Source organism: Amphiura filiformis, chromosome 1 (genome assembly GCF_039555335.1).
Source record: "Amphiura filiformis chromosome 1, Afil_fr2py, whole genome shotgun sequence".
Lineage (NCBI taxonomy): Eukaryota > Metazoa > Echinodermata > Ophiuroidea > Amphilepidida > Amphiuridae > Amphiura > Amphiura filiformis.
The window spans coordinates 85,769,588-85,796,917 of record NC_092628.1 but is presented as its reverse complement, the minus strand read 5'-3'; the positions used below and the strand labels follow the sequence as shown (position 1 = coordinate 85,796,917).

The following is a 27,330-nucleotide window of genomic DNA, read 5'->3' as shown; positions in this document are numbered from 1 at the left end:
CTTACTGCTTATGTCGACTTGTCTAGTCGGACTCCGCTGATGGCTCTCCACACAACTCTGTTCTGCATGCAGTTCCTAATGTCTTGTTTCTCTAGTCCAGTATCCTCGATTAGTTGCTTGATGTAGTCCTTCCGTGGTTGTCCTCTTGATCTTTTACCATGCGTAGGCTGCCACAGCAAAACTCTGGAAGCTGCCTCTGTTTCACTTCTGACACAATGTCCAGCAAATCTCAGCCTTTTTGTTTTCAGCCTTTCGGAGATTGGGGAGAGATTGCCGTACAGCTCCTTATTGGTGGTGTGCGACTGCCAGGCAACATTAAGTGCTTTTCTCAGTAGTCTTGTGTAACAACCATCAAGCGCCTTCTTAAACTTTGATGTAATTGTCCAGGTTTCTGCACCATACATCAGAACTGATTCGACTGTGGTGGTGAAAAGCTTGGTTTTAAGATTTCTAGGCAGGCTGCTCTTCCATATCTTGTTCATGCTGTTGCAGGCCCTCCATGCTTGGGCTTTCCTGATGTTAAAATCCTTTTCACTGCTGCCAATCCAAGCCCCAAGGTATTTGAAATCGTCTACTACTTCAAGCTCGCTTCCATCCAGTGTTCGGATTGGGGATGCAGCCATATTACAAACCATTGCCTTGGTTTTCTTGGCGTTCATGCTGAGACCGACTGTTAGTGCTGCAGTCTCAACAAGATGGAGTAGCTCTTCGGCATCCCTGAGATTGTCGGCCAATAGTGCTATGTCGTCAGCGAAGTCAAGGTCTGAAATTGTTTGCGGGCCTATCCTCCGACTTTTCCTTGTTTTTAGCGTGAGCCCTAGACGATCTTCATTCCCAAGTAGTGCTTTCCTGAGAGCGTAGTCGAGGACTGTTACAAATGGTTATCAAATGGTTAGAAATGGTGCAAGTGTGTCCCCCTGCAGTACTCCAGCCTGAATTATGAAGTCGTCGGTGATTCCATCTGGTGTGGTAACATGGGCAACCGTGTTCTCATAGGTGCTTCCAATAGCCGCCACAAGTTTCTCTGGTACTCCATATGCTCTTAGGATGTCTAGCATTTTCCTTCGATGGATGGTGTCAAATGCCTTTTTAAAATCGATGAAGACCAGTGCCGCTTGCAGATTGTTGTTGTTTATCTCTTCAATAATTCTTCTCAAGGCCAGTATTTGTGACACTGTTGACCTTCCAGGGCGGAAGCCATTTTGGTTCATTCGTAGTACAGGATCCAGGAAGGGACGAATTCTGTTGAGTAGTAGTCTGTTGTAGGTCTTTGCCACTATGGATGATAAACAGATGCCTCTGTAATTCCTTCCCTCTCTGAGATCACCGCTTTTTTGTAACCAGATTCAATCATTTCCTGTATATCTATTTTGTCCCTGAGAAAGGGCAGTTTATCTGCTCGAAATGTCGGTTGTATTAATATTTAACCAACTTTGTCTACTATCCCTGTGGTTTTGGATTTTTAGTGCTGTAACAGTGCACACCATCATGGTTTACATACTGTATTAGTTTTTATCTTGTCTTTGTCTTGTTCCTCACACCAAGGTGGTATACCTGGCTCGAATCTTTCTATTTAAGCTTATTTACCCCATCACCAGCTGAAACGTGCCACTCAGAAAAATCGTCCAAAGCTTAGGGGCTGGGCAATAATTATGAACCCTGCTAGGGGAGGGTAAAATGGGGGGGGGGGGGGGCGGGGGGGCAAGGATTTTATGAAAAGCTCGACAAGCTAAGAGGGGGAACAAGCCAATTTTGCTACGTCAAGGGAGCAAACGCACATATTTGTGGGCACGCTCTAAACAGGAAAACAGTATGGAAGCGGTCAAAGATGCACATTTTCCTGTTCGCTACGCTCGCATTATATATCTAGACCATTTAAGGTTTCCATATTATTTATTAGGTTGACAGATATTTTGCATGATCCTGGTAGAAGGTAAAGATAACGAGGGAACTAGAGGGGGAAAGGAATTCTTGGCAAGTCGGAGGATGGGAATCAATTTTGGCAAGCTGTTTGCAAATTTTGCCCGGGGTTCATAACTCATATTGTACAGCCCCTTAATCTATCATTCTGATGGTCATGACAATTCTCTGATTTTACCGTCAATTAAATTATTGCTTCACTTTCGATACATTAAAATATAAGTGATCATTAAAGTATAAATACAAATGCATTATCGTATACTTCTCAGAGCTTACGAGGATTTAAATATGAAAATGTGAAAAGGTCCGATCTTGTCCGATGACCTCTCGGTCTTTAGTTGACAAGTGATTTCATAGGACTATTATACTCACCTAATGTAACCATTTCCATCTTTATCAAACACTCTAAACGCTTCCCTGATTTCCTCCTCTGAATCTGTGTCTTTCATCTTACGAGCCATCATTGTTAAAAATTCAGGAAAATCTATTGTACCATTACCTGTGTATACAAACGAAAGTGAAATTTGACGACTATACATTTTCCATGACATTCTCGTGATAATGATCATGTAAAAACACGAATAACATGTCATTGTAATATTCATTGTACTTGCAAATGGTCAGTTGAAGCACTGGTGTGTATGACACCCGGGTATGACATAAAACTTCTATATAAATATATTTTGTCTTAGATAGAGCACATTCAGGCCTACCATTTACATAAACATGTTATTGTTGTAAAATATGTCAACATGAGGTCAATCCTGGTGTTTTTCTCTGAACTATTGTCCTCATGGCATACTAGTATGTATTTCATCGATATGCTAGCAATAATATAATTACACGGTCCTAGTTAATAAGACGTACAATATGTACGGCCTGTAGCAAACAACACGATTTCTCTCTCGGCAGTTTGTCCTGGTGAATTTCTTTCAACTTCCATTCTTTCTATGTAAAGTACTGAAAGCAAGCTTAACTTGGGGGTTGGACGCGCACTTTCTGCAATAATGATGTTCACTCTTCTGATGCTATATAGCAACAAACAAAATAATATAATTAACTGTTTAAAACAATGACTACAAGGTCTTACCATCAGCATCTACTTCATTAATCATATCCTGTAGTTCCGACTCAGTAGGATTTTGACCTAGCGATCTCATCACTGTACCTAACTCTTTAGTTGTAATGGTACCGTCGCCATCCTTATCAAAGAGAGAAAATGCCTCTTTGAATTCTAGAAAAGCAAATAGAAATGTTTGTTTCGGAAAAACTTGTGTTATCTTTGTTTAGGCTGTACTTACAAATGTTTATTCATTGATGACTTTATTCAATTTTACACGATCTTTATGGACAAGGAAAGCTACAACTAGCTGATTCTTACCAGCAATTTGTTCTTCTGTAAGTTGATCAGCCTGAAAAAAAATTAAATTTCCATTGTTATGATTAGAAACTTTAACCCTAATATAACGAGGGATTGTACCAACCCCCTCTAAGATTTTTTATCCGTCATAAAAAACGCACACGTTCACGCCAGAACGACCTAAGCTAATCGTAGATCCATCCTTTGCGCTCATTTTAGTGGGTGGGTGGGTGGTTGGTGAGGCCCACCATTGGTTTCTATAGTAAAATCAATGATTTTCATTTCACTCTTGTAAAATTATTTCAGGAGTTACTGACTTTTTACTTGTTAGTTAGGTTGAAATATTATATTGAGGGGAAAATTTGGTGAAAATCGCATTTTTGTAGATTTTTTAGTCGAAAATCAATTTTGCCCATACTTTTGTACATAGCCAGAATTCCCCTAATTTGCATGGTCGCCCTCACATTATGACATCATATCGACATTATGTGGGGAATGTTTCTACTTATTTTGGTATCAATGGATAGAGAAGACCCATAGCTATTGCAACAACCACCCTCTTAATAGTCCGTGTTACAAAATATGGCTCAGTAGTTCTAGGGTTAAAAGCCTTGTAAGGAGGTTGGCTGTTAACCAGCAATTACATCAGACGGTATGATAAAAATGAAGTCTATCACAAAGCACAAATATGCACAATATATTTGAATTATCAAATAACAAAACAAAAACAAATTGTAACCTGATATGATTTGTTACAACGTCTTAACCAGTAAAGCACAATATATAATCTATAAGCCCAGGAAATTATATATATCATACAGTCACTATCATTAAGGCAAGTAATGCACAAAAGCAACAGGTGCAAGCGTAAACGGCTAATAACAGTTTATAACAGGAAAAAATACATCTAAAAATACTAATGTACTTACCATTTTTGTGATAGAAAATTTACTTATATTCCACAGGCAAAATGGTTACGTTTTGAATGATAACACGATTTGAAATGGATACGTGTGAAAATAAAACACACGTGAACACGTGACCACATAAGACTCAATTATTAGCTTAATATTTATGCATAAAAACTGTTGATTTACTATATTCTGCCAATTGATCGATAACGTGATATTGATTATTGGTAATCATCAACCAGGCCGTGAATATAGATATTAATACCGAGTACTAAATTCGCTTTTGGGTTTAATTTAGAAACAAAAGATCAATATTTGGGTTGTTGGAAATTAATATGGTACGTAAAAATCCTATAATTAAAGTGCAATTTTCACTTTAATTGTCACATTACAATATGGTTTGGTATTGAATGAAATATTTAACCTACGAATTATGGATGTCCCTTATAATAGCATATGCTCATTCAAGGTTAGGATATTGTTTGTGACTAAACATGCTAATAGTATTATGGCTTAGTATGGTAGCCATTGGTTTATTTGCCACTGCAATGCGCCTGCAATTACCGCACTTCTATCCCATAAGTCAGTGTCGAAATCGATGAAGAGAATCGGAATTTAACCTATTTATAAAATCAACTAGGGAAAATAGCAAAATACCGCAACAAAATTTGCGTTTGCTAAGGGAACTTCAGTGGAATCGGGCATTCTGAAGTTGTAGCTGCTTTATTTACTGAAAACGGTCGGCCCTTTATTTTAATATTTGGGGCCATGTGGCCGATAATGTGACCTATGGAGCTCATGTACATACGTTATTATACGGAAGTAACTAAGGGCCACGTGAGTTCGCTTTGTAACGCAAGAAGTCAGGATCTTGTGATCACAAATCCCGATTTCTTGTGTTCCTGACTTAGCGAGTTTGAAATAAAGAGATAGTAAAGATTTTGAGAGTGGATTAAGCACTTCCTTTCTCTTGACTGACCTAAAGCCTGACAATAAAATGGGAATGGCCTTCATTTCATATAGGCAAGCATGCTTATATAGACTTTTTAGCCTGGTCTGAGCAGTTTGTTTGAGCCTGGTCCCACCAGGACCCAAGCGTGTCTCCACACGGAGCGACCTTTTAAACAAACAAACAAACATCTGGGGGCAAAATTGACAAAAGGAACTTCTACGTGTCAAGGCTAATACGTTTGCCAAATATGAGCCCTGTCGGTGTTTAAATTTGCATTCAAGAAATATATCGGGCAACAATTAAACCAAACATTATTTAATAAATATTGTAAATAACATGACATTTCTCACGCATGATAGTTGGTGTAGGTTTACTTTTCAACAAAATCTAACCTGGCAATGAGACCCCTTAAAGAGATCATTGGTATTAAATAAATTAAATTAGGATCGATCCCCCGCAATTCGGTTTGTCCCCAATGCTAATCTCACGTGTCCAGCATAGGAATGAGGAATTTCAGTGGAGGATTCACGTTGGCGCCCCCAACCACCACCACACCCTAGAGCTCCCGTCCACAAATGGTACATTGCGCATTGTGAACATGGCAAACTATTATATAATTATTTTCTGAATCCTTAATATTCTATGACCAGATAATTTTGGAAAGAAAAAGGTTTTTTATACACCAACATTTATACATACAGATAAAACAATTTTTGGTGCTCCATAGAATTAAGAAAGACTGATGAATATCCGTTTGTGGTGATAACAAGATCAGATATGCAAACATGACAGCTCCGCCCAATGGTAACTGAATGTCGTAACACTGAAATAAAATGCGATGTCAATCTTTCAATTCCGGGTTCACACACATTCACAATGTTAATTGATAATGCTCTTTAAACTTTCAATTCCGGGAAGCATTCACGAGCAATCAACGTTTTGTTTTTCTACTTGATACATTATAGTCCCAGCAATTTTTAGAGCTTAGAGCTATCGGTTTTAGAATTACCTATCACATTATTATATTTTCAAATTACAACCAAAAAGGGTATACACAAATCCGGGAAGCGTTTACTGTATTTAGCCCTCTATTGACGGAAACGCAGATGTACCAGAGCGGGAGATTTCATTCGTAATTCAGTCATACAGTTAGGACGCTGGACTACCGATTGTTATTGTTCTGCAAGGCTCACTCAGTCATTTAATAAGGCATTTGGTATTCAAATGAACAAAATTTTGAGTTACACCTTTTCAGTGTAAAATTTTTTTTTCTCGGCCAAATGAAAAGCAATAATTTTCATTTTTTCAGTAAATGTCAGGAAAAACTGTAATGCTTGATACTGTATTTTGTATTTTTCAAATCTTAGTGTTAAACTTAGTCGTGAAATTCAGTCATTTAGTGTAAGATTTTCGATTTTGATAGGCTTCAACTCTGCCCGCGAGCCTTTTTTGGATCAATCTTTTAGCTTTTCAAAGTAATATAGTTCGCTAAAGAAGGATTTTTCCCAACTTTCTAACGCACATCACCGTGAGCGATATATCATAGTTTTGTCAGAATTTCCGTTTTGATTCCATAATTTTTGACTACCAGCTGAAAAATTTTCAAATCCACGCGTGAAATCTTAGGCTAATACTAACATTGTGGATCGATATCTCTGGGTGTCTGGCAGTGTTGCCAGAACTTCAATATAGCAAAGAAATTACCTAGTGTTTCAATTGTCATGAAGGTTACTGGGTATAGTGCCTTTTGTTTGTGTTTGTTTGAAATTGCTTAAACCCACCGAAAGTCATAATGAAGCAGCCAAAACAATACAAGGTTAAACATGGAAGTTTATAACAACCTATTATAATGACCTAAAGGAAAAATCATTTATGGCAACAATGAGCCTTGCATTGTAAGTCATGGTTAAAATGTGTTGAGTACCCACCCCACCCCCATAGGCCTACATAATATTACATACCGGTACCTTATGCCTACATTTAGAAAGCGCTAAATTATGACAAATAGGCCAATACAAACCCGAACTCAAGTCTGAAGGGTGTAATGAAAATGCCAACCCGCGATGGGGGGGGGGGGGGTGTCATTCAAAATTCACCTGGAGATAGGAGGGACAGAAAATTAAAATCCCCTCTAATAACACGCGAATTTTTCTAGGTTTGGACAGTGGATTTTCCCAAGGACCTCATCCTAGGTAAATAAACAAACAAACAAACAGACAAAATGGTTTTCATAATCATGGAATCCATAGCCCCTATAAATTGAAATTGCAGGCTATCACGGGAGCAAATTTCCAAAATTCACCTCATTTACCAGAATTGGGGATTTGGGCTACCAAATCGCTGGTCAGGCAATCCTGGTTTTCAATGGAAAAGGGACCTGGTTGACAACAATTGAAATATCGATTATTTCTGCTGGTTGTTCTCGAGATAAAGTACTGAGTTTGACATTTTCGGAGCACGAAGGGAAAAAGGGTAAAATAAAAACGGAAATTCTGACAAAACTATAATATATAGACCCACACGATGTGCTTTTCAGAGGTGGGAAATATCTTTCTTTAGCAAACTATATTAGTTTGAGACGGTTAAAAAATGAATTCCGTAAAAAGCTCACGGGCGAACTAAAGGCCTATAAAAATCAAAAATATCACACTAAAAGACAAAATATGATGCTTGAATTTTAACACCAGGATTTTTAAAAAAATGTATATCCAAGCACCAAGTTTTTAACTGACATTACTGAAGAAAAAAAAAATATTGCTTTATATTTGACCGAGAAAATAAATTTCATAGCAAAAGGTGTATCTCTGAATTGTGCTGATTTTAACATGTATCGATCGACTTTTAGCGCGACTATGCATTTCTAAAGAATTGGTAGTCCCGCGTCCTAACTGCATAGTGTATTGAAAATCACTGTTGTGTACAATTAAATAATGGATGGAACCATGGAGCTATTAAAGATGGAGAAGAAATAGATTACGTAACGCATTCAAACCTTGTGCCGATTTGAAATCTGACAAGCTATTCATCGAAAGGTACCTTTTGTTTGGGACAAAGGGCTTCCGCCATTAAATCGGTAAGCTGACCCGACAGTGTATTAACGCTTTACCTAGCAGGCTACTGTCAATAAGTGATCAAATGAAAGTCTCGTGAAAGCGCTTACTGGAACGAAAAGTACCTTTTGTTACCATAACACACAAGGGTGTGATTGAGTAGCCGTAAGCACAAAAGGCACACATTAGCCGCTGATGTATAGTTCGTTGTCACCCCACTGACATTAGGTGCTTCATTTAAATAAATTGAATGCGCTTGCTGATGATTACACATCAAGGCTGCCATGTCTGCAAGTCTATAGTACTGTACAGGGTGTCCCAGAATGATTTATACCGGGAAAGATGGGTTTTTTTAGGTATGAACAGCATGTTTATTGGTCATATTGTTTTGCATTTTAAGTTCTACATATATTTAGCTTTCTCAGATTTTTAGATTTTAAAAATTGGACGTTTCTAGTAGAAGTTAGAGAGGATTGCGTAAAAATGGTGAATTCCAAATTTTAACAAAGCAACATATTTTGAAAATCTGTAAAATTAGTAACCGTCCAGCACAAAGTTATTTGGAAAATGTTATGCAGTATATTGTTGTGTCCTGTTCTTACTTCTAATAAATAGTCGATATCTATCGTTTATTTATGATCTTACGAAGCAATCCTTGTATGGAATAAAGGATTTGCTATGCTTGAGTGACCTTTAACTATTCTTTCTTTGGCGGCAGTTTTGAATTGTTGCGGTGTGTGAGTTTCATCAATTGAAATGCCGGCAGAGATGGATTTTTCATAAAAGTATAGAGAAGGTTCGTCCTTAGTGTCACAGCTAGCATGCATTTATGTCCACAGTATATTGACAAGCCCACAGCTACGTCAGAGGATGATTTAAGGAAGCCCCATCATGCACTGTAAAAGTGTTATCACGCGAGTTTCAACTGCCACTTTACTTCTCAAATCCCATTGAATTCTGTGCAAAAGACGTTGTTTTAGAATTGTATGTGTGTCATTATTACTTGGTCGATTTCAGAACAAAAGTGATGTATGCACGACGGATAATTCACACCTTCTGTAGATATCATAAAATGTGAAATCGACCGACATTTTGAATGTGTTTTTATTGTAAATATATCAGTCCAAATTCAAATTTAACCATACACGTGTATGCAGTGGCTGTGGTGTCATGTTCACTTACACAGCTGTGCTAACCGCTAGTTGACTCCAGTGGGGTGCTGGGAAGTGGTTAAATCATCCTCTGCAGCTACGTGACGAAGAAGATTACTGTGGAGGATCCTTGAGGAAGTTACATCCTCTGTAATAATGACATTTTTGGGTAAAGATTGGGGTAAAAATCAACCTAAATATCATATCAAGAATTATTTAGCATTGTAAGCTTTACATCTGTGCCAAATTTGGTGTATTTCCTATAAAAGGATATATGATTTCTCCAATATATTGCACAGTGCGGCTGGACGATGGTGGTAAAGGATCCATGTGTTATGATGCCTTTGCACTGTAAATTACACACATGCAGTTTTCATCCATTTTCAGTAATAGCAATATCACGCAAAAACGAATCAAGCTATTTCCATGAAAGTCACAGAATAAGTAGGAGACATATGTAGCATTGTATTGCACTTATCAAGATTAGATACACTGTTTACTATATATTTTTGATATTTTGTTCAAACACGGTGTAAATCATTCTGGGACACCTTGTATAATGGTAATAGCTACGTAGGCCTATACATGTAACATATAATAAGTATACCGATACAGGCCTATATAAAAGTTGTTTCACAAATTGACATTTTATTTGATTTTATTTTAAGAAGGAGAATGTCATAAACAGTGGCGTACTGAAGGGGACAGTTCTTCTGTGAGAGGTCTTGGGAGGGGATGAGGGTGGAGGAGGGGATATGAAGAATGAGAGGGGATTGGAGAGAAAGAGGAAGAAATAAAAGATAAATAAATAAATAGACGTAAATAAATAGAAAGGTAAGGAAAATGATAGGAATGAGAGGGGACAAAACGTAAGAGGGGATGGAGAAGGGAAGGGAGATAAGAAGAGGGAGTGATACTTTAGCAAGGAAAGAATAAGTACAGGGAAAGGAAAAGAAAGGAATGACAAATAAATGTAGGCCTTATAATAATTATTATAGAAACTAAACACAACCCCCCCCCACACACACTAGGCCTAACACTAACATCACTATAGGCAGCCATTCGATGATGTCAATGCCTTTATGCGTTACGTATTTAAAACGCCCAGTCAGATGTATTTTACACCTGCCAAGCACAAGTCACTCAATTTCGAGAATTGGACGTTGAATGTACACTCTCATGAATATTGATTGGCAACATTTTCCAATATGTCAGCGCTGAAATCGGACACAATAGAACAATAGACCATTCAGTGCGTTGGATGGAACCGCCAACCTCGGGACACCGCAGTTTAACATCGGGGACACCGCAGTAATGGCGAGGTCGGACAAGTGTATACATTCACTCTACAACATAATACTTTGTGGTCGTTAGGGACAGGTCGTACCCATAACAATTGCGTGGGCGCGAAAATACTAGTGACCAAATTGAGAGAAGCGAAATGAGTGTCTCACGGTGTGTGTTACAGGGGCCGTTGAAGGGGTCTAGGGGCGGTGGCCCCTGTAGCTCCTACCATACTGCAGTTACTGTCCGTTTTCCTATACACAATACACAGTGCTCTTTCCCATTGACGCGTGACCTTTACAAATAGCCCTACGTTAACAGTATGGGGATATGACTAGTTAACGTCGCTGTGTGAAAAATAACCTGCCAATATTAAAAGTACTCTTCTAAAGTTCTAGAAAATATAGTTTTTAACATGTCCTAAATTTTTAGCTAATTTAGATGTTTGGAAATATTCGTACTTCGGTGTTTTAGTTAATGTTATAGGTAATAGTACATTGCCTAGTTAACTTCGCTGTGTGAAAAATAACCGGCCAATATTAAAAGTACTCTTCTAAAATTCTAGACAATATAGTTTTGTAACATGTCCTAAATTTTTAGCTAATTTAGGTGTTTGGAGAGGGTCGTACTTTTGTGTTTTAGGAAGGACATGTAAACGACAGATAACACCAAAAATATGAAGAAATTATTTCCAAACCGTGTTAAGTCAAAAATCATTATGTTGCTCATTTTCAAGAATGCTGGTTTACAAAAGCACGCCATTGTCTGATTTCGTGAACAAAGCCACACATAACATTGTTTCCTTTCGTTTCCTTTATAATCGGTTACCCAACTGAAGCTATGAATACCAGCTTTATTGCGATATCGCACATGAAAACAGTCACTTGTGCACAACCAGAGAAGATCCGATTTAATCAGTTGAGCTGTTTCAATGAGTGTTATCTTGGTTTAATAGCTTTTAATGGGGTTAAGTCCTGCAAAGGTCGAGATGAATTCTACTGTAGACATGACTGCATCATGCATTTTAGCTCAAGTCCGGACTCAATTATCCATTCACTCATTCAAATAATCATCATGCAACAGTGGTTATATTTATAAAGATTCAAGTAGGTTACATCACCATAAAGACATATTGGTTAAAATCCAAAAATGTCCAACGCTAATTTCCGCCCAACATCAGCCACAACACTGTAGCTCACTGTTGTACAAGCAAAGTAAATTTTACTAACAGACTAATGAAATAAGACGCTGTTGATGGAGTAAAAAATACAACTACAATATGGATCGGTACCATGACCCGGACGCTTAAATTCTTTCTGCAACCATAATGGGCCGCAATATATCACTAACCGCATCGTCCGAGGCAAGGTTCATTATTGTCAGGGTTAGGGGTTAGGGTTAGGGTCTTAGGGTTAGGGTTAGGGTTAGGGTTAGGGGTTAGGGTTAGGGTTAGGGTTAGGGTTAGGGTTAGGGTTAGGGTTTAGGGTTAGGGTTAGGGTTAGGGTTAGGGTTAGGGTTAGGGTTAGGGTAAGGGTTAGGGTTAGGGTTAGGGTTAGGGTTAGGATTAGGGTTAGGGTTAGGGTTAGGGTTAGGGTTAGGGATTAGGGTTAGGGTTAGGATTATATTCGTATTTATTAGTACTAATATACTAGTAATAGTATATTGTGTGTATGCACTTTATTCCGTAATCAATAAGTATCATAAACAAACACCTTTCTGGCACAACGAATCATAGCACAGTCGTGTAGGCATTAGACTATGGATACATAGGTTGTGGGTTCGAACCCCAGGTAAACCTTTGTATAATTTTAATTCTATCGATTTCTATTTATTTTATTAAGTAAGAGGAAATAATAATGGTAATAAACTCGTGTTATATCTAGCCTCATAGGCCTATAATTATATGTATGTACTACGTGTTATCGCATTGCGGCCCATTATGGTTGCAGAAAGAAATAACGCGACCCGGACGCGATAATTTTTTTCGTACATCATATTTGTAACGCATACGTGTAAAATCAGTTGATATTTACAGAAAATCTTATTTTTTTTAGTGAGGTTTGCTTTATTCTGTGTTTGAATATGATAAACGGGGGGAAAAATCAAAATTTACAAATATGATGTACGAAAACAATAATCGCGACCCGGACGCAACAGCTCTTTGCAGTGATTTTGGCTCATGATGCAGTCATGTCTACAGTAGAATTCAATTCGACCTTTGCAGGACTTAAACCCCATTAAAAGCTATTAAACCAAGATAACACTCATTGAAAACAGCTCAACTGATTAAATCATATCTTCTCTGGTTAAATACACACATCATATGTTTCTGCTTTTACACGTACAATGGAGCAATGCGCTGGGATTATAGTTTCAGTTGGGTGAACGATTATAAAGCGAGCGCTAGAGAACAATTGTGTGTGGTCTTTGTTTACGAAATGAGACAATACGTGCTTATTGTTAACCAGCGTTCTTGAAAATGAGAAACATGGTGGTTTGCAGACTTAACACGGTTTGGAAATAGTTTCTTCATATTTTTTGGTGTTATCTGTCGTTTACATATCCTTCCTAAAACACCAAAGTGCGAGTATTTCCAAACATCTAAATTAGCTAAAAATTTAGGACATGTTACAAAACTATATTGTCTAGAATTTTAGTAGAGTACTTTTAATATTGGCCGGTTATTTTTCACACAGCGACGTTAACTAGGCAATGTACTATTAACTATAACATTAACTAAAACACCAAAGTGCGAATATTTCCAAACATCTAAATTAGCTAAAAATTTAGGACATGTTACAAAACTATATTTTCTAGAACTTTAGAAGAGTACTTTTAATATTGGCCGGTTATTTTTCACACAGCGACGTTAACTAGGCATATCCCCATAGATATCCCCATACTTTTAACGTAGGATAAAAGATATCCCCATACTTTTAACGTAGGCTATTTGTAGAGGTCACGCGTCAATGGGAAAGAGCACTGTGTATTATGTATAGGAAAACGGACAGTAACTGCAGTATGTAAAACAATGTGATACAACCGTTGACATGATTAACATGTGCAAATAAAATGTTTATTAAGCAACTTTGGCTTACAAGTTCAGAATTCAGTTGTGTCATCTTTATACTTGTAGGAAACGAAGCTACGAAAAGGCGTTCAGCAGGATAAACGCATAATGTTTGGTCAAAGTATCCGCCATCTGCGTCAGCTTTCATTCATTCATTTATTTATTTCCACAATTCACATTAAAATAACAAAATACACAATAAAATATCATAACATCTAAATACCATCAAAGAATCATGAAGGAGATGGCCGAAAGGCCAGAGGTAGAAAAGTTACCACTCAGAAAACACACAAAAAAAAAAAACAGCGAAAAAATCCAATATACTGAACAAAAACCAAAAAAAATACAATGCCCGGCAATTAATCATATTTTGAAATTAAGTGTGTTTTGTACACGTTCCGGAAATGTTTCACTGAATACGATTTTTTTGCAATTTTTGCAATGAATTCCATAATATACTCTGCTAATTTTAGATAAGTTATAGTTATTAGCGTTTCTTGTTTGGTAATCATGAATTATAGATCGCATGGTAAATACTGTACTTGTACATAAAAACTCCCAATTCTAATATATAGGTGACATTGTTTTCTAAAATGTTATATTTTACAAACAAGGGGGCTGTGTGACTTCTATATTGACTATTGGCTACTGACTGTCCTTTAATCGCCCATTTTTGAAGTTTCAAAATTGTATCCAAATATGTTTTGCACGTGTTTCCCCAAATTAATATTCCATAGTTCAAATAAATAAGGTTGAATAAAGGTACAATACAGAGTATAAAGAATGCGATCTGGTACAAAGAATTTGAGTTTGTTCATTACACCAATATTCCAAGTACTCCCAGAAATTTGGTATTATCTACCCTCTCTAGAATTAGAACGATATCGTCTAAAATTATCTTAACATCTACATTATAGTCAGTTGTTGTTGAAACAGTTTTGTTCCAATTCGTGGAAGTCATATGTGGTGCTCCCAGTATTATATAGCCCTAATTGGTTGTACTAGCATTTACTGATAATTTGTTTGCTTTGAACCAATTACTGACATCCTTTAGTTCATTGTTCATTAATATATCTGTTTGTGAGTAGAGTATTGTAGTATCGTCTGCAAACAGAATACAGAATAAAGCTTTTAAAGATGTGTTAACAATATCATTTATATAAATGACATAATTGACATAATTAATGTTTCATCAAATGTCGACCATATTGAACAATGTATCAGGAATGATTCACATACTGCACCTGGATAACATATTCCACGCATATTATTAGTAACGGATACAGGCGGTGTATGTATTGTTATGTTGGGATTCAGATCTTCGATTAAGGGCTAGGGTGGCGCCGGCTGATTGTCACTATAAGAGTATGGTTTTAGAATATGTACACAGCAATTGCATTTACAATAATTTTACATTATAAACATGTCCTATATGTATTGCTTCTATATTTCAGATGTCTAAAATGAATTATATCTTAACCTCTCTACTATGTCTGGTAGACTTAAAGATGAAATCAAATTGCAGATCTGCATTATGCTTTGAGTGCATGATATCTGATGAGCAACGAAATGGGTCTTTTTTCACGGCAGTGAAATGATGCCACTTGCCCCAACATCTCATATGCACAGTTTATCCCTTACATATCATGTGTCTTGAATAGCTTGTAGCCCATCAACCCGGTGTGGTTAAGAGTCTAGGAAATAATTCATAATATCTCATACCCTAGTTTGTATGCCTTTATCTAATCCTGCCACACACGACAGGGACTAAATTATCCCTTAAATTTTGTAATGAGTTGTTGAGTGTAGTAATTGACTAGCCTTTTTTTTATAAACAAGTTTGTAATTGGCTAATAGCCATCACATGATGACAATTGTATTATACACATAACTGATTGGTTAATCAAAGCTAGGTAGACAGGTCATGGCCAACATATTGAATGTTTACTTTGTGATTAGGTATATCTGTATTGAAAACTACACAATGGGCGATTTACTTCAGAAAACTACATGGCACAAAACTAAGTCCATTATCTATAGTTAATTGAATGTTTATTCACTCTTGTAATAACCCAGCAATGTGTGTATAAACCTGTATAATATATTTTCTAATTAAAGAAATGGAGTTCTGTTACAAAATATTAATTGGTGTTAAGTATGAGACAAATATCAGCAAGACCAAGACTAGCTGATAATTTGTTTACTTTAGTGATATGCATCTTGCATCTGTATAGAAAATTATAATTTATATTCAACAAATTTAAGATATTGCCAACATGCAATAATAGTGGACATTTTGATACAATTTTCTTCGTAGTTATAGCCAAATTTGTTTCCTGTGGGTGCCTTTAAAAAATTGTCTTCCCGAGTCAAGACAAGTCATTATTTATTGTCGTATTAAAGTGCAAAGTAGGTTAGATATGAATATTAAATGTTAGACCAAAGTAGCTCAAAGTACTATCTGAGATTATATACCTCATATAAAGATTCCTGTCATCTGATTGGTTGAAAGTGCAGTCATTGAATTAACTATGCCCGCAAAATGAACTATGGACCGGTCTATGGAAATGAACTATGGACCGGTCACGTGCGTCACGATCAAACTGCGCGTTTTTCCCAGCGTAAATGATATTACGCACGCGTTAATGTTTTCACCCGCTATAATTACGCAGAAAGCGCAGATTGTAATCTGTGTGCCGTTCGCATTGAAACTATTAATTTCTCTTCCCAAAATCGATTCTTTTAACCAAACAGATGACAAGAATCTTAAGATTTGGTATATAAAACAAATATTGACTGCTTTTTATTCGGGGCATGGTTAAAATTATAGGCCCGCTCAAAACCATGACTATGCCACTCGGCTACGCCTCGGGGCATAGTCAATTTTTTGAGATCGCCTTGGGCCTATAATTTTAACCATGCCCCTCATAGCAGTCAATATTTGTATACTATATAATAATCACAGGTATAATAGTCTCAGGTACTATACACCTGATCCGTGACTTGTCTTTTTTTGAAGACAACTTCTTGTTACTACTTTACTTGAGAAATTGAAGTCCATGTAATTAAGCAAACATCGGTAGCTGTCTACAAAATCTTTTGTCTCATATTGGCAACACATTTGATGCTTGATATTGGATACATTATTACAGTAATGGAAGAAACATTGTCGGGTCTGTGTGGAATATGGAAGATCATCTTATGTACACCACGTATTAAACCATAATCTGTTTATTTTGAAGTCATCATTTGCACGAACTCTGTAAAGGAAAATAAAAATTATATTCAGTTAAAATATGAGACCAGTTGAGACCAGTTATCTTCTCGCATCTGCTTTGGCAATTTAGTTGTACTTTTATTGAAGAAAAATTCCTGAGTTGCCAGATTGTTCGTAAAGATATTCTTTCATGTCTGTAGAAAATTAAAGAATATAGAAATTCATCACATTATTTATACGGCTATTTACATAGCTTTATAGAATAGTTTAACGGAATAGTTCAGTAATCATGGTAAAATTACAGCACAAACGTGTTTGCTCCAGGGATAAACAGCATTTGACATTTCCATAAGGTACCATTTTTAATAAATTCCATAATTGTTGGCTATGAAATCAGAATAAATAAAATAAAATTTAATGTGTTGATTATGTCCTATGGGCGGTCATTTTTATATTTACTCGGAATATTTACCGTCATAGTTGACTTGTCCATCGCCGTCTATATCGGCTTCGCGAATCATCTCATCTACCTCCTCGTCTGTCAATTTCTCACCTAAATTTGTCATTACATGTCGAAGTTCTGCAGCACTGTTATAATAAAATGACATTAAAGAAGATAATAAAAACTATTGGGGCCCTTTAGCCTTAGATGGGGTTAAATAGCTGTGACATCGATAATCATGTGATTATAAAATGAGGTCAAAAAGGTGTTTTTTTTTATAAGCACATGATTTCCTTTTTTGACCTCGTTTTTTATCATCGATGTCAATCCTATCCTATCTACGGCTAAACATGCCATTAAAAAAAATCGTCCAAAGCGTAGGGGCTGTGAAATAATTATGAATCCCTGCTTGGGGAGGGTAAAATTGGGAGGAGGAAAAGAATTTTTTGACAAGTCGAGAGAGGGAACAAGCAATTTTAGCACGTCAAAAAGGAGGGTAAGCACACATTTGTGGGGCACCTGTTACGTAAAACCGCTGGAGTAAAACGCTCTGAACAGGAAAACAGTACGGAAACGTTCAAAATATGTAAATTTTCCTGCTCACTACACTCGCATCATATAGACCACTTTAGTCTTGAATATTGGGTTCCAAGAAATTTGGCATGCTATATCGAGATTTGGATCAAGCAATTCTTGGCAGGCCAAGAGGGAGAAGGAGGGGGAAGCAATTTTGACACATCGTTTGAAAACTTTATCTTGGGGCTTATCATTTAAATTACACAGCCCCTTATTTGTGAGTAGTCTAAGAGTTTATTTCGATACATTAAAGGATCATTCAACATGTTCAAATGTAAATAAAAATAGCTTTTGAGGGTTTAAAAATTGAAATAAATGTGAAAACATTGCCCGATAACAACTCGGCCTTCGATTGACAATGGTTGACTTCGTAGGACTCTGCATAGGATTATACTCACCTGATGAAACCATTTCCATCTTTATCAAATACTCTAAACGCTTCCCTGATTTCCTCCTCTGAATCTGATTCTTTCATCTTGCGACCCATCATTGTTAAAAATTCAGGAAAATCTATTGTACCATTACCTGTATATACAAAAGAAAGTGAAATTAGACAACTATATTCTCCTTAACATTTAAAACACAAATGACCACACGGGTATGTTCCCCGGAAAGACCCCCGTTTTAGATTTCGCAGCTTTGAAAAAAACCCTATATTCAGATATTTGAAGAAAATAGAGCTCCGAAAGACCCTTGATTTTTAAATTTTCAGCTCTAAAAGACCCCCAAATTGCTCATTCCTCATATTCCAAAGGATCCCCTTTCACCGGTACGTCGTCAGCTCCCAAAGACCCACCACCTCAAAATTCCGAGGAACATACCCACCGAATTTTTGATGTGCCCCCAGGATCATTCTCCTGTAAACTGAGACTCTCTAGATTATGATCATGTCAAAAATACAAGTGACATTTGACCTCTTTATTCTCGCGACTATTCTTTTTACTTGGAAATGGTCAGTTGAAGCGTTGATATGTATGACCTGAGACTTCTGTATATTATTTGGTTTTGATATCGCACAATTACCATTAACATAAACATGTTGTTATTGTCAAAGATGTCTATATGAGGTCAATTTCCATAGGACATTTTCTGAACTATTTTCCTCATGGCATATTATAGCAATGATATATTTACACGGCCCTTGCATTAACTGGAATTAGACGTTAAATATATAATTATGTCCTGTATCAAACAATCTGGCAATCTGGCAATCTGTTTCGGGTGGATTTCTTTCAACTTGCCTTATTTATATCGGGATTTCTATGTGGTGAAAACAACCTTAACTTAGTAGTTGGACGCGTGGCTTCTACCATTACGTTCTTCTTCTGATGCTACATAGCAAATAGCTGTTTTTCATAATTTCATATAATATAATTAATGTGGATATACGTTTCATCAGGATGCAAGGTGTTTACTACATGTACATTTTTCACGTGGAAAAAGGTCTTACCATCAGCATCTACTTCATTAATCATATCCTGTAGTTCTGCCTCAGTAGGATTTTGACCTAGCGATCTCATCACTGTGCCTAATTCTTTAGTTGTAATGGTACCGTCGCCATCCTTATCAAAGAGGAAAACGCCTCTTTAAATTCTAAAAAGGAAATAAAATGTAATCTAATTGTTTAGAAAATATCTTATTATCTTTGTTTTAGCTGTACTTACACTGTTACAAATAACTTCAGGTTTACTCAGTCAATATGACTGTATCAAAGTTTTACATAACGGGTCAATTACATGGTATTTATGGACTAGTAGAACTTACTGTTATACACTTGATATAAAGTGTTTCCAATGTTTTGCTTTATGGAAGAGGGACAAGATCTTAAATGTTAAATATACAACTAGCTGCTTCTTACCAGCAATTTGTTCTTCTGTCAGTTTGTCAGTCTGAAAAAACATTATTAGAAACTTTAAAGAGTTGTAAGCAAGTTGGTTGTTAACTAGCATCTACATGAGACAGTATATAAGATGATGAGTAATTGTTAAATTCTGATGGTGTTATTTGATAATCAGAATGAAAACTTATCTTGATCATGCATTTCCTAATTTTATGTGCAGGCTTTACGTATTTGATTATGTCCAAGTTCCAGTTAATGTATTGTCCAGGTGTATTGTGTGGTGCAAATGCCCAGTCGCTGTTGATGTTTAAGAACGTGTGTAAAGGTTTACATGATTTATCTTATCTTATACGGAGATCCACGCCCACAATCTTACCCCACAGCCACCCTACTCTCCCCTGTACACCACCACAAGCCCCACACTTACCCCAAGGCGGCGTAATAATACAGATAAAAACTCTGAATATTATGCTGCAAAACTGATAAGAAATTATCAGAAAAAGAAAACAAATTGTTTCATTGTCTTAACCAGTAGTCTATAACCGGTAGGAAATTATATTTATCATACACTATCATTAATGCATGTAGTGCACAAAAGCAACAGGTGCAAGCGTAAACGGTTAATAACACTTTAATCTCCAAGATCTTGCAAAAAAACGAAAAGAAACAAATCACACTACGACAATAATTAGCCTATAGCCTACATGTAATGAATACTAAATGTACTTACCATTTTTGTGATAGCAAATTATACTTTTATTCCACAAGCAAAATGATAACGTTTTGAATGATAACACGATATGAAGAGGATATGTGTGAAAATAAAACACGCGTGAACGGAGGTGTCGCTTGTTGGTCACGTGACCTCTTAGGACTCGCGACTCATTTATTAGTATAATAATTATGCATAAAAACTGTTGATTTATTATATTCTTCCAGTTGTTCGATAACGTGTTATTGAATATCGGTAATAATCAAGAAACCCGTGAAAAATTAATACCGAGTACAAAATTCGCTTTTAGATTTAGCATAGACAAAATACATCAATATTGTGGTTGTTGAAAATTAATGTGGTACGTAAAAATCCTGTAATTAAACAATAAATTTCACTTTAATCGTTAGATTACAATGCGGTTTGGCATTGAATGAAATTATCCAATCTATGGATGTGCTTTATAATAGCGCGTACTCATTCAAGTTTAGGTTATTGGTTGTGACTAAACATGTTATTAGTACCCAGCAAACACAAAACGTTTTCGACATCATTCGCAGAAGGTTAGAAAAGGTTGCCAGAAAATGTTTATATGTCGGGTTATATAAAGAGCATATATAACGTTTACATAACATTAAAAAATATTTTTGATTAACTGAATAAAAATTTTCAAACATAATGTTATTCATGTGTTGACAAAATTGGTATTTGTTTTCGAAAAATATTTTACAAAATATTTGTTATTTGTTTTCAAAAAATATTTTACAATAATAACATTTCAAAATAATTTTAATTATATTGTTGCAGTGAATTTTCATACAAAACGTTTTAAAGCGTTTTCAGGATTTTGATATAACCTGACATTTAATGTCATTAAAATGTTTTTAACAAAATCAAAACCCAAAGTGCAACCTGTTTAAAATGTTAAAAAGGGTTTTTGTTTGCTGGGCATATGGCTTAGACTGGTAGCTACTGCAATACGCCTGCTGAAAAATAGCACACACATGTTTTGCACCTTGTAAGCGGAACTTGGAATTCAAACATTCTGAAAATAAAGCTGCTTCAATACTGAAAATAAAACTGGCCGCCACATTGTTTTAGCATTTGGGCCCTGGGGTCAATCATTTGACCTTTAGAGCTCATGTACAGGTAATAAAACTTCCATGTTCCCCCTGACAAATCTTTGAATATATCATACATTTCCAACCGATTAATTTGACCATGTTTTAAAAGTTGTGGTAAACCATCCTTTACAGCTCAAAAGTCATCCATCTGTGGTTAATGTTTGAATAACTAGAGTACCTGCAGCTGTGAGGGTACTGTAGCTGTACATGAGAGCACCACCAGATGCTGTTTGACCCCCAATGACCCCTTATGACCTCTGACCCTAGATGACCTTGGCTTGATCCCCTTTGACCTTTGATGACCTTAGTTTTATTTGATACATCCGTTTGAAATTTAGAAATCGTTTTCAGCTATGAATGCTGGGAAGACATTGCAGTCCTCACAGGGAGTGGTGAAATCTTCCTGTTCCTGTCATATTGAGAATTCGTTATACCATATTTAAGCCCTCGTATCAAGGATTCCACCCACCAAGTTTGAGCCCGATCGGACAAAGTTTGAAATTGAACCCCTCCATAATGACCTTTGACCTCGGTTGACCTCAATTTTCATTTCGGGCATATATTCCCCTCGCATCAAGGATTCCACCCACCAAGCGGACAAAATTTGAAATTTGACCCCTCCGTAATGACCTTTGACCTCGGTTGACCTCGATTTTATTTCGGGCATATATTCCCCTCGTATCAAGGATTCCACCCACCAAGTTTGAGTCCGACCAGACAAAGTTTGAAATTTGACCCCCTCCGTAATGACCTTTGACCTCGGTTAACCTCAATTTTATTTCGGGCATATACTCGCCTCGTATCAAGGATTCCACCTACCAAGTTTGGGCCCGATCGGAAAAAGTTGAAATTTTGACCTTTGACCTTGACCTCCGATGACCTTTCAAACCACCCCATAAACGTGGAATGCCCGATATCTATCTATATCCGAAATATCGGAGCGATGCGTCGAAGCGCGGCGAAACGCATTGCCGGACAGACAGACACACAGAGCTTATTATTTTATTAGTATAGACTAGTGCGCCTGTTGCTGTAATAGCCCTTTAGCTATTAGGGGGTATGTGGGCACTTATTGGGGTATGTGGGCGCTTATTGGGGTAGGGGCGCTTATAGAAATCATTTTCAGCAATGAATGCTGGGAAGACACTATAGCATATTTGCAGCAATGCATTCTGGGTAGACATTTACAGTGCATTTCAAATTGGGCATGTAGCCAAAAGCTGAATTGAATCTATGAATGAATGACCTTGTTCACCTGCTTGGGCAGCTTGAAACTTGTTGTAGATTGTCTAGTGGATTCTTTTTATCCATGTGCACTTGCTGCTTTGTATCCACGTGGGGTATTTTCCCCCATGACCTTTGACCTTGACCTCCGATGACCTTCGAAACTACCCGGTAAACAGGGCACGCCCGGTACGCATCTATGTCTGAAATATCGGAACCATGCGTCGAAGCGCGGCGGAACGCATAGCCGGACAGACGGACACACAGACATCTAACGGCTATTATTTTAGTAGTATAGATAAATCAATATTTTTCGAAAGGATTTTTTATTAACATTTAAGATAGTTGTTAGAACTACACATTCGTGCACATACATTTATGCTATTTCATATTACAAGCAGTTAAACAAAATTTGACCATGTTGCAGTAACTCATCTACACTCACATTTTTCACATTTTTGATATATATATATAACAGTCCTCGAAGTAAATTTTATAAATCTAATGATACATTCTTAAAGTGTATGTAGCTGGGAGAAAAAGCCGGCGATCAATTGAAAATTTTGACCTTTCATATTGAAGATATGGATTTTTCCCCCAAAAGACCAATTTTTGATCGTCGGCTTTTCATCCCACCTACATACACTTTAAGTATAAATCATCAGATTTATAAAGTTTACTTCGAGTACTGTTAAATATCAAAAATATCAATTTTAATCATTTGCCATAAAATGTGTATTACATTGCGAATTTCAAAAATCAAAATTATTTGATATCAGAAGGACATTCTTCGTATTCAGAATGCAAATCGATATGTCTAATGTGCTCTAATGTCCCACAATAAATACTGTCCAAACGTTCATACCCCATCCCTTAACACAAAACATTAATGCATTTATTTTTAGCCAAATATGGGTAAAACTTACATATTCATGAGCACTTTCAAGTCATAATAGCCCATTAACTACATTGATTATTGTTAAAAACAATAAGACACAAAGACAATATAACTTATATAATAACGAAAACCGTGTGTCCGGTTGCCTCAAAGAAAAGGCATGTTGATCAGCATACTTTGTTCGGACTTTGTTCTACATGTAGCAAACACAAAACGTTTTCGACATAATTCGCAAAAGGTTATAAAAGGTTGTCAGAACACGTTGAAATGTCGGGTTATATAAAGGGTATATTAAGGGTATAAATGTTTTCATAACATTAAAAAACATTCTTTGATAATCTACTGCCCAGCAAAAACAAAATGTTTTACAGAAAACGCATCCTTCACAACTTCACACCGTCTTCCTCTCTGTACTTCTTCAAAACTGCACACATGTCGGTGTGAAAGTAGACTCGTCGCCAGTCCTACGATACACCGTATAGTATGAAAGGTCCTACAAGGTTTGCATTGGATCGATCAATTGCAATCCCTCGCTGCCTGGACTCTTTGCACGACATATCGGGGACATATCCATTTTGGAATTCATCACATAGTTTATGCGCAAAATCCCCGACCAAAACGTGCATGTCCACCCTTCTAATCGATTGGAATATTGTTTTGAACCAGATTTACCAACCACTGAAACGTAGCCGTCAGAGTAGCCGGAGGCTGCCATGACGAACACTACACTGGTTTGGTACAGGCGGATGTGAGTTCATAAGGGCAATGTCGGGGAATATAGGTCACAATTGATGGGGAGAGATGAGGTCCGACCAGGTCCGACTGTCCTCGAACAAAAACCAAACAAACCCGAGATAGCGCTAGGACGTGGCCAAAACTTTACATGATCCTCCGCTAGCTTGACTTCCTTGCATCCAAGCCTGTTTCCCATTGCCTAAGTTAAAGTTACCCATCCGACACTTGGAGGTTTGGGTTGAGTTGCCCGCGAACAAATACTATGCCAGCTCTGCGGGCCTTGCCGGACCCGATGTGGGATCATAGTCCATGAAGCCAAGAGGTTACCACATACACTCCCCGTTAGCTTTGAGTTGATACAATAGAGAGCTTGCGATTTCCAAACTCCATGATCTTGCGTCCGTCTGTCTATTCAAAATCACTCTCCTGTATCAAAGTCAGGTCGCGTATTTAGCCAGTTTTGAAGATTTTGCACGTACGAAATGAAGACAGTCAAGGATAATGAACATACGAAGGGAGTTTTTAACTATTAATATTGTGACATGTCATGTCAAAACCAGACACTTTTGGGCAGGATCGTAAATGGAGAAATAGCCAAAAATCTGCCGGTGGGTGTTTTTTTCACAATTTGGGTTTGTTGCTAATTTGTGATGTTATCAATGTTAAAAATATTGTCTGATAGTTTCAGACCGGAATATAACCAGCATCTTGTATTTGTTGAGACATTGTCAATAATATTTTTAAAGGCCGATATCTCAATTTCCAATTTTAGAATACCATAACTTCCGAACTCAATATCCGATTTCATTGGGGAAAACGTCGTTGTGGAGCAAAATATTTCTATATTTAAGATATGTAAAAACCTCAAAATTTATAACCTGCCCAAAAGTGTCTGCTTTTGACATGACACGTCACATATGATCCTTTTTGTTTGGAAGATATCATTATAATAAAGCAACATTAAGGTGTGAAAATTTGACTTCACTCATTACCACGGTTAATACATAGAAATTGTCCATTGAAATGCATCTAAGATTGGCCTAGTTGGACTAAATTATAATTCTGTTCAACTGGCCTTACTTTTTTAGATGGCTACAGAATCACGTCGTATCCATGACGCAACATCAATCCTACTGATCTTGAATTGGCTCTGTATTTTTGCCTTGTGACGTCACGGTGGTAGATGTGACGTAACACTGGAGACGTCGAGGAATTTTCCTGATGGAAACATATTTACTGTTTTGATTCTTAAATCAGCCTTAGGTACTTGCGGATACAAGGATTGAACTTTCTACAAAGCCTTGAAACCACGGAGGATCCATCACCATTTACACAAGCTTCCACCACCTCTACGAGCACTCGCAAGTTTGGTATCACTATCCCGTATGTCTCAGTTGTCTCTGAGAAGTTAAAGAGGATCTTTGGACAACACAGGTCCCAGTCTCACTAAAACCGTGTAATACTCTAAGACAGAAGTTCACCCCAAGAACCAGATATCTTTACACAATCAAAGCAATATTGTTTATGCGATCACTTGCCAGGAGTCGGACTGTGGAAACTACTACAGAGAGACAAAACAACCTCTCCACAAGTGGATGCACCAACAGTTTCACAGTCACAGTCAACGCGGCCAATCACAACTTATTGAGCTCGACAAAGAACATAGGTGGTACGAAAGAGGGGTGAAAGAAGCAATACATCATGCAGTTATTGTTAACTACATGTATGCACACAACACAGGGGCACTTACAATAGGCAATTGAACCCTACTGGTAGCGCTGTGTTGTAGCTATAGGGGATGAACTAGTTAGCGTCATACATCAAAAAGTATAAAAGCTATGATTTTAGTACTTGCTCTATGTTTCAATTACTTATTCTTTTCAACCCGGTACAAGCTTTAATAACGGGGGAACATACATTTTATGAAAAAGAAATCCTACCATCTATCCAAACTCGCCGTGTTATTCCAATGCACATTTTGCTTCACCGGGCAGCCATGTTTTGGTCGTATTTGGAAGATTGGTGTTATAAAACCGTAATAGGTACAAATTTAGTACTTTCTGTCAATCAAGTATGGCTTATTTTCTACATGTCAATAACGGTGGTCCGCCTTGATGAGTAAATGACAGCAAACAGCTGCAAAGCAGTGAAAAATACCCCAAAACTCGGTCAGTGGAGCTCCGCTCGTACATGTCAATAGCGTCATTATCGATTGGATTAGTCGTCCATAGCGGACAATTTGGTCGCCCATTGGATTAATATTATCATGTGGTAATAAATTTGCATTGGACAATAGATTACTATATAATGGTTTAGTACTGCATATATCGGTTTAATCTTCAATAAGTGGGTTTATGGCTGGAAAGGTCACGGTGAATTGGCCGTGGACGTAACTGCACTATGATATGTTCGCAGGGAGGAACTAACTTTGAATCGAGGATGGGGACTACGCCACAACTTGTCCAAGAGTTATGAACCAACAGTCAAGAAAATTCCTCGACGACTCCAGTGTGACGTCACTTCTACCACCGTGACGTCACATATGGAAAGGTTTGGCTACAAAACGATTCTCTTATAAACATGATAAACGTATCTATGCACAGTTTCCTCCTCGTCACACCTGAGCACACAGCAAAGTTAATCTGCAATGCCTTGTCTATACACAGGCTGTGTTTACACTACAAGGTTGAGTGCATAGCATCGTAAGAGCTGTGCGAGCTTCTAGCTGATGACTAGTGGAATATACGGTATCTATGATAGGTTTTTTGTCAAAAACCCATGTATTCCCTTCATCCAATCACAAGTTTTTTTTATATCGAACGAAAACTAACATTTCCCGCTGAAAGAACTTCTTCATTACGTCA

The 27,330-nt window shown here is 37.1% G+C and overlaps 1 protein-coding gene across 1 annotated transcript in view; it reads right to left on the bottom strand.

Annotated features, from left to right (window-relative positions):
- LOC140155526 (uncharacterized) overlaps positions 1–20,521 on the bottom strand; it is a 53,214-nt gene extending 32,693 nt beyond the window's left edge. The window contains 8 exon segments of the mRNA XM_072178406.1: positions 2,293–2,419; positions 3,011–3,154; positions 17,388–17,503; positions 18,332–18,458; positions 19,384–19,509; positions 19,512–19,526; positions 19,792–19,822; positions 20,504–20,521. Coding sequence (XP_072034507.1) covers positions 2,293–2,419; positions 3,011–3,154; positions 17,388–17,503; positions 18,332–18,458; positions 19,384–19,509; positions 19,512–19,526; positions 19,792–19,822; positions 20,504–20,506 — 689 coding nt within the window. The 5' untranslated portion in view covers positions 20,507–20,521.
- Between the last annotated feature and the right edge of the window lie 6,809 nt (positions 20,522–27,330).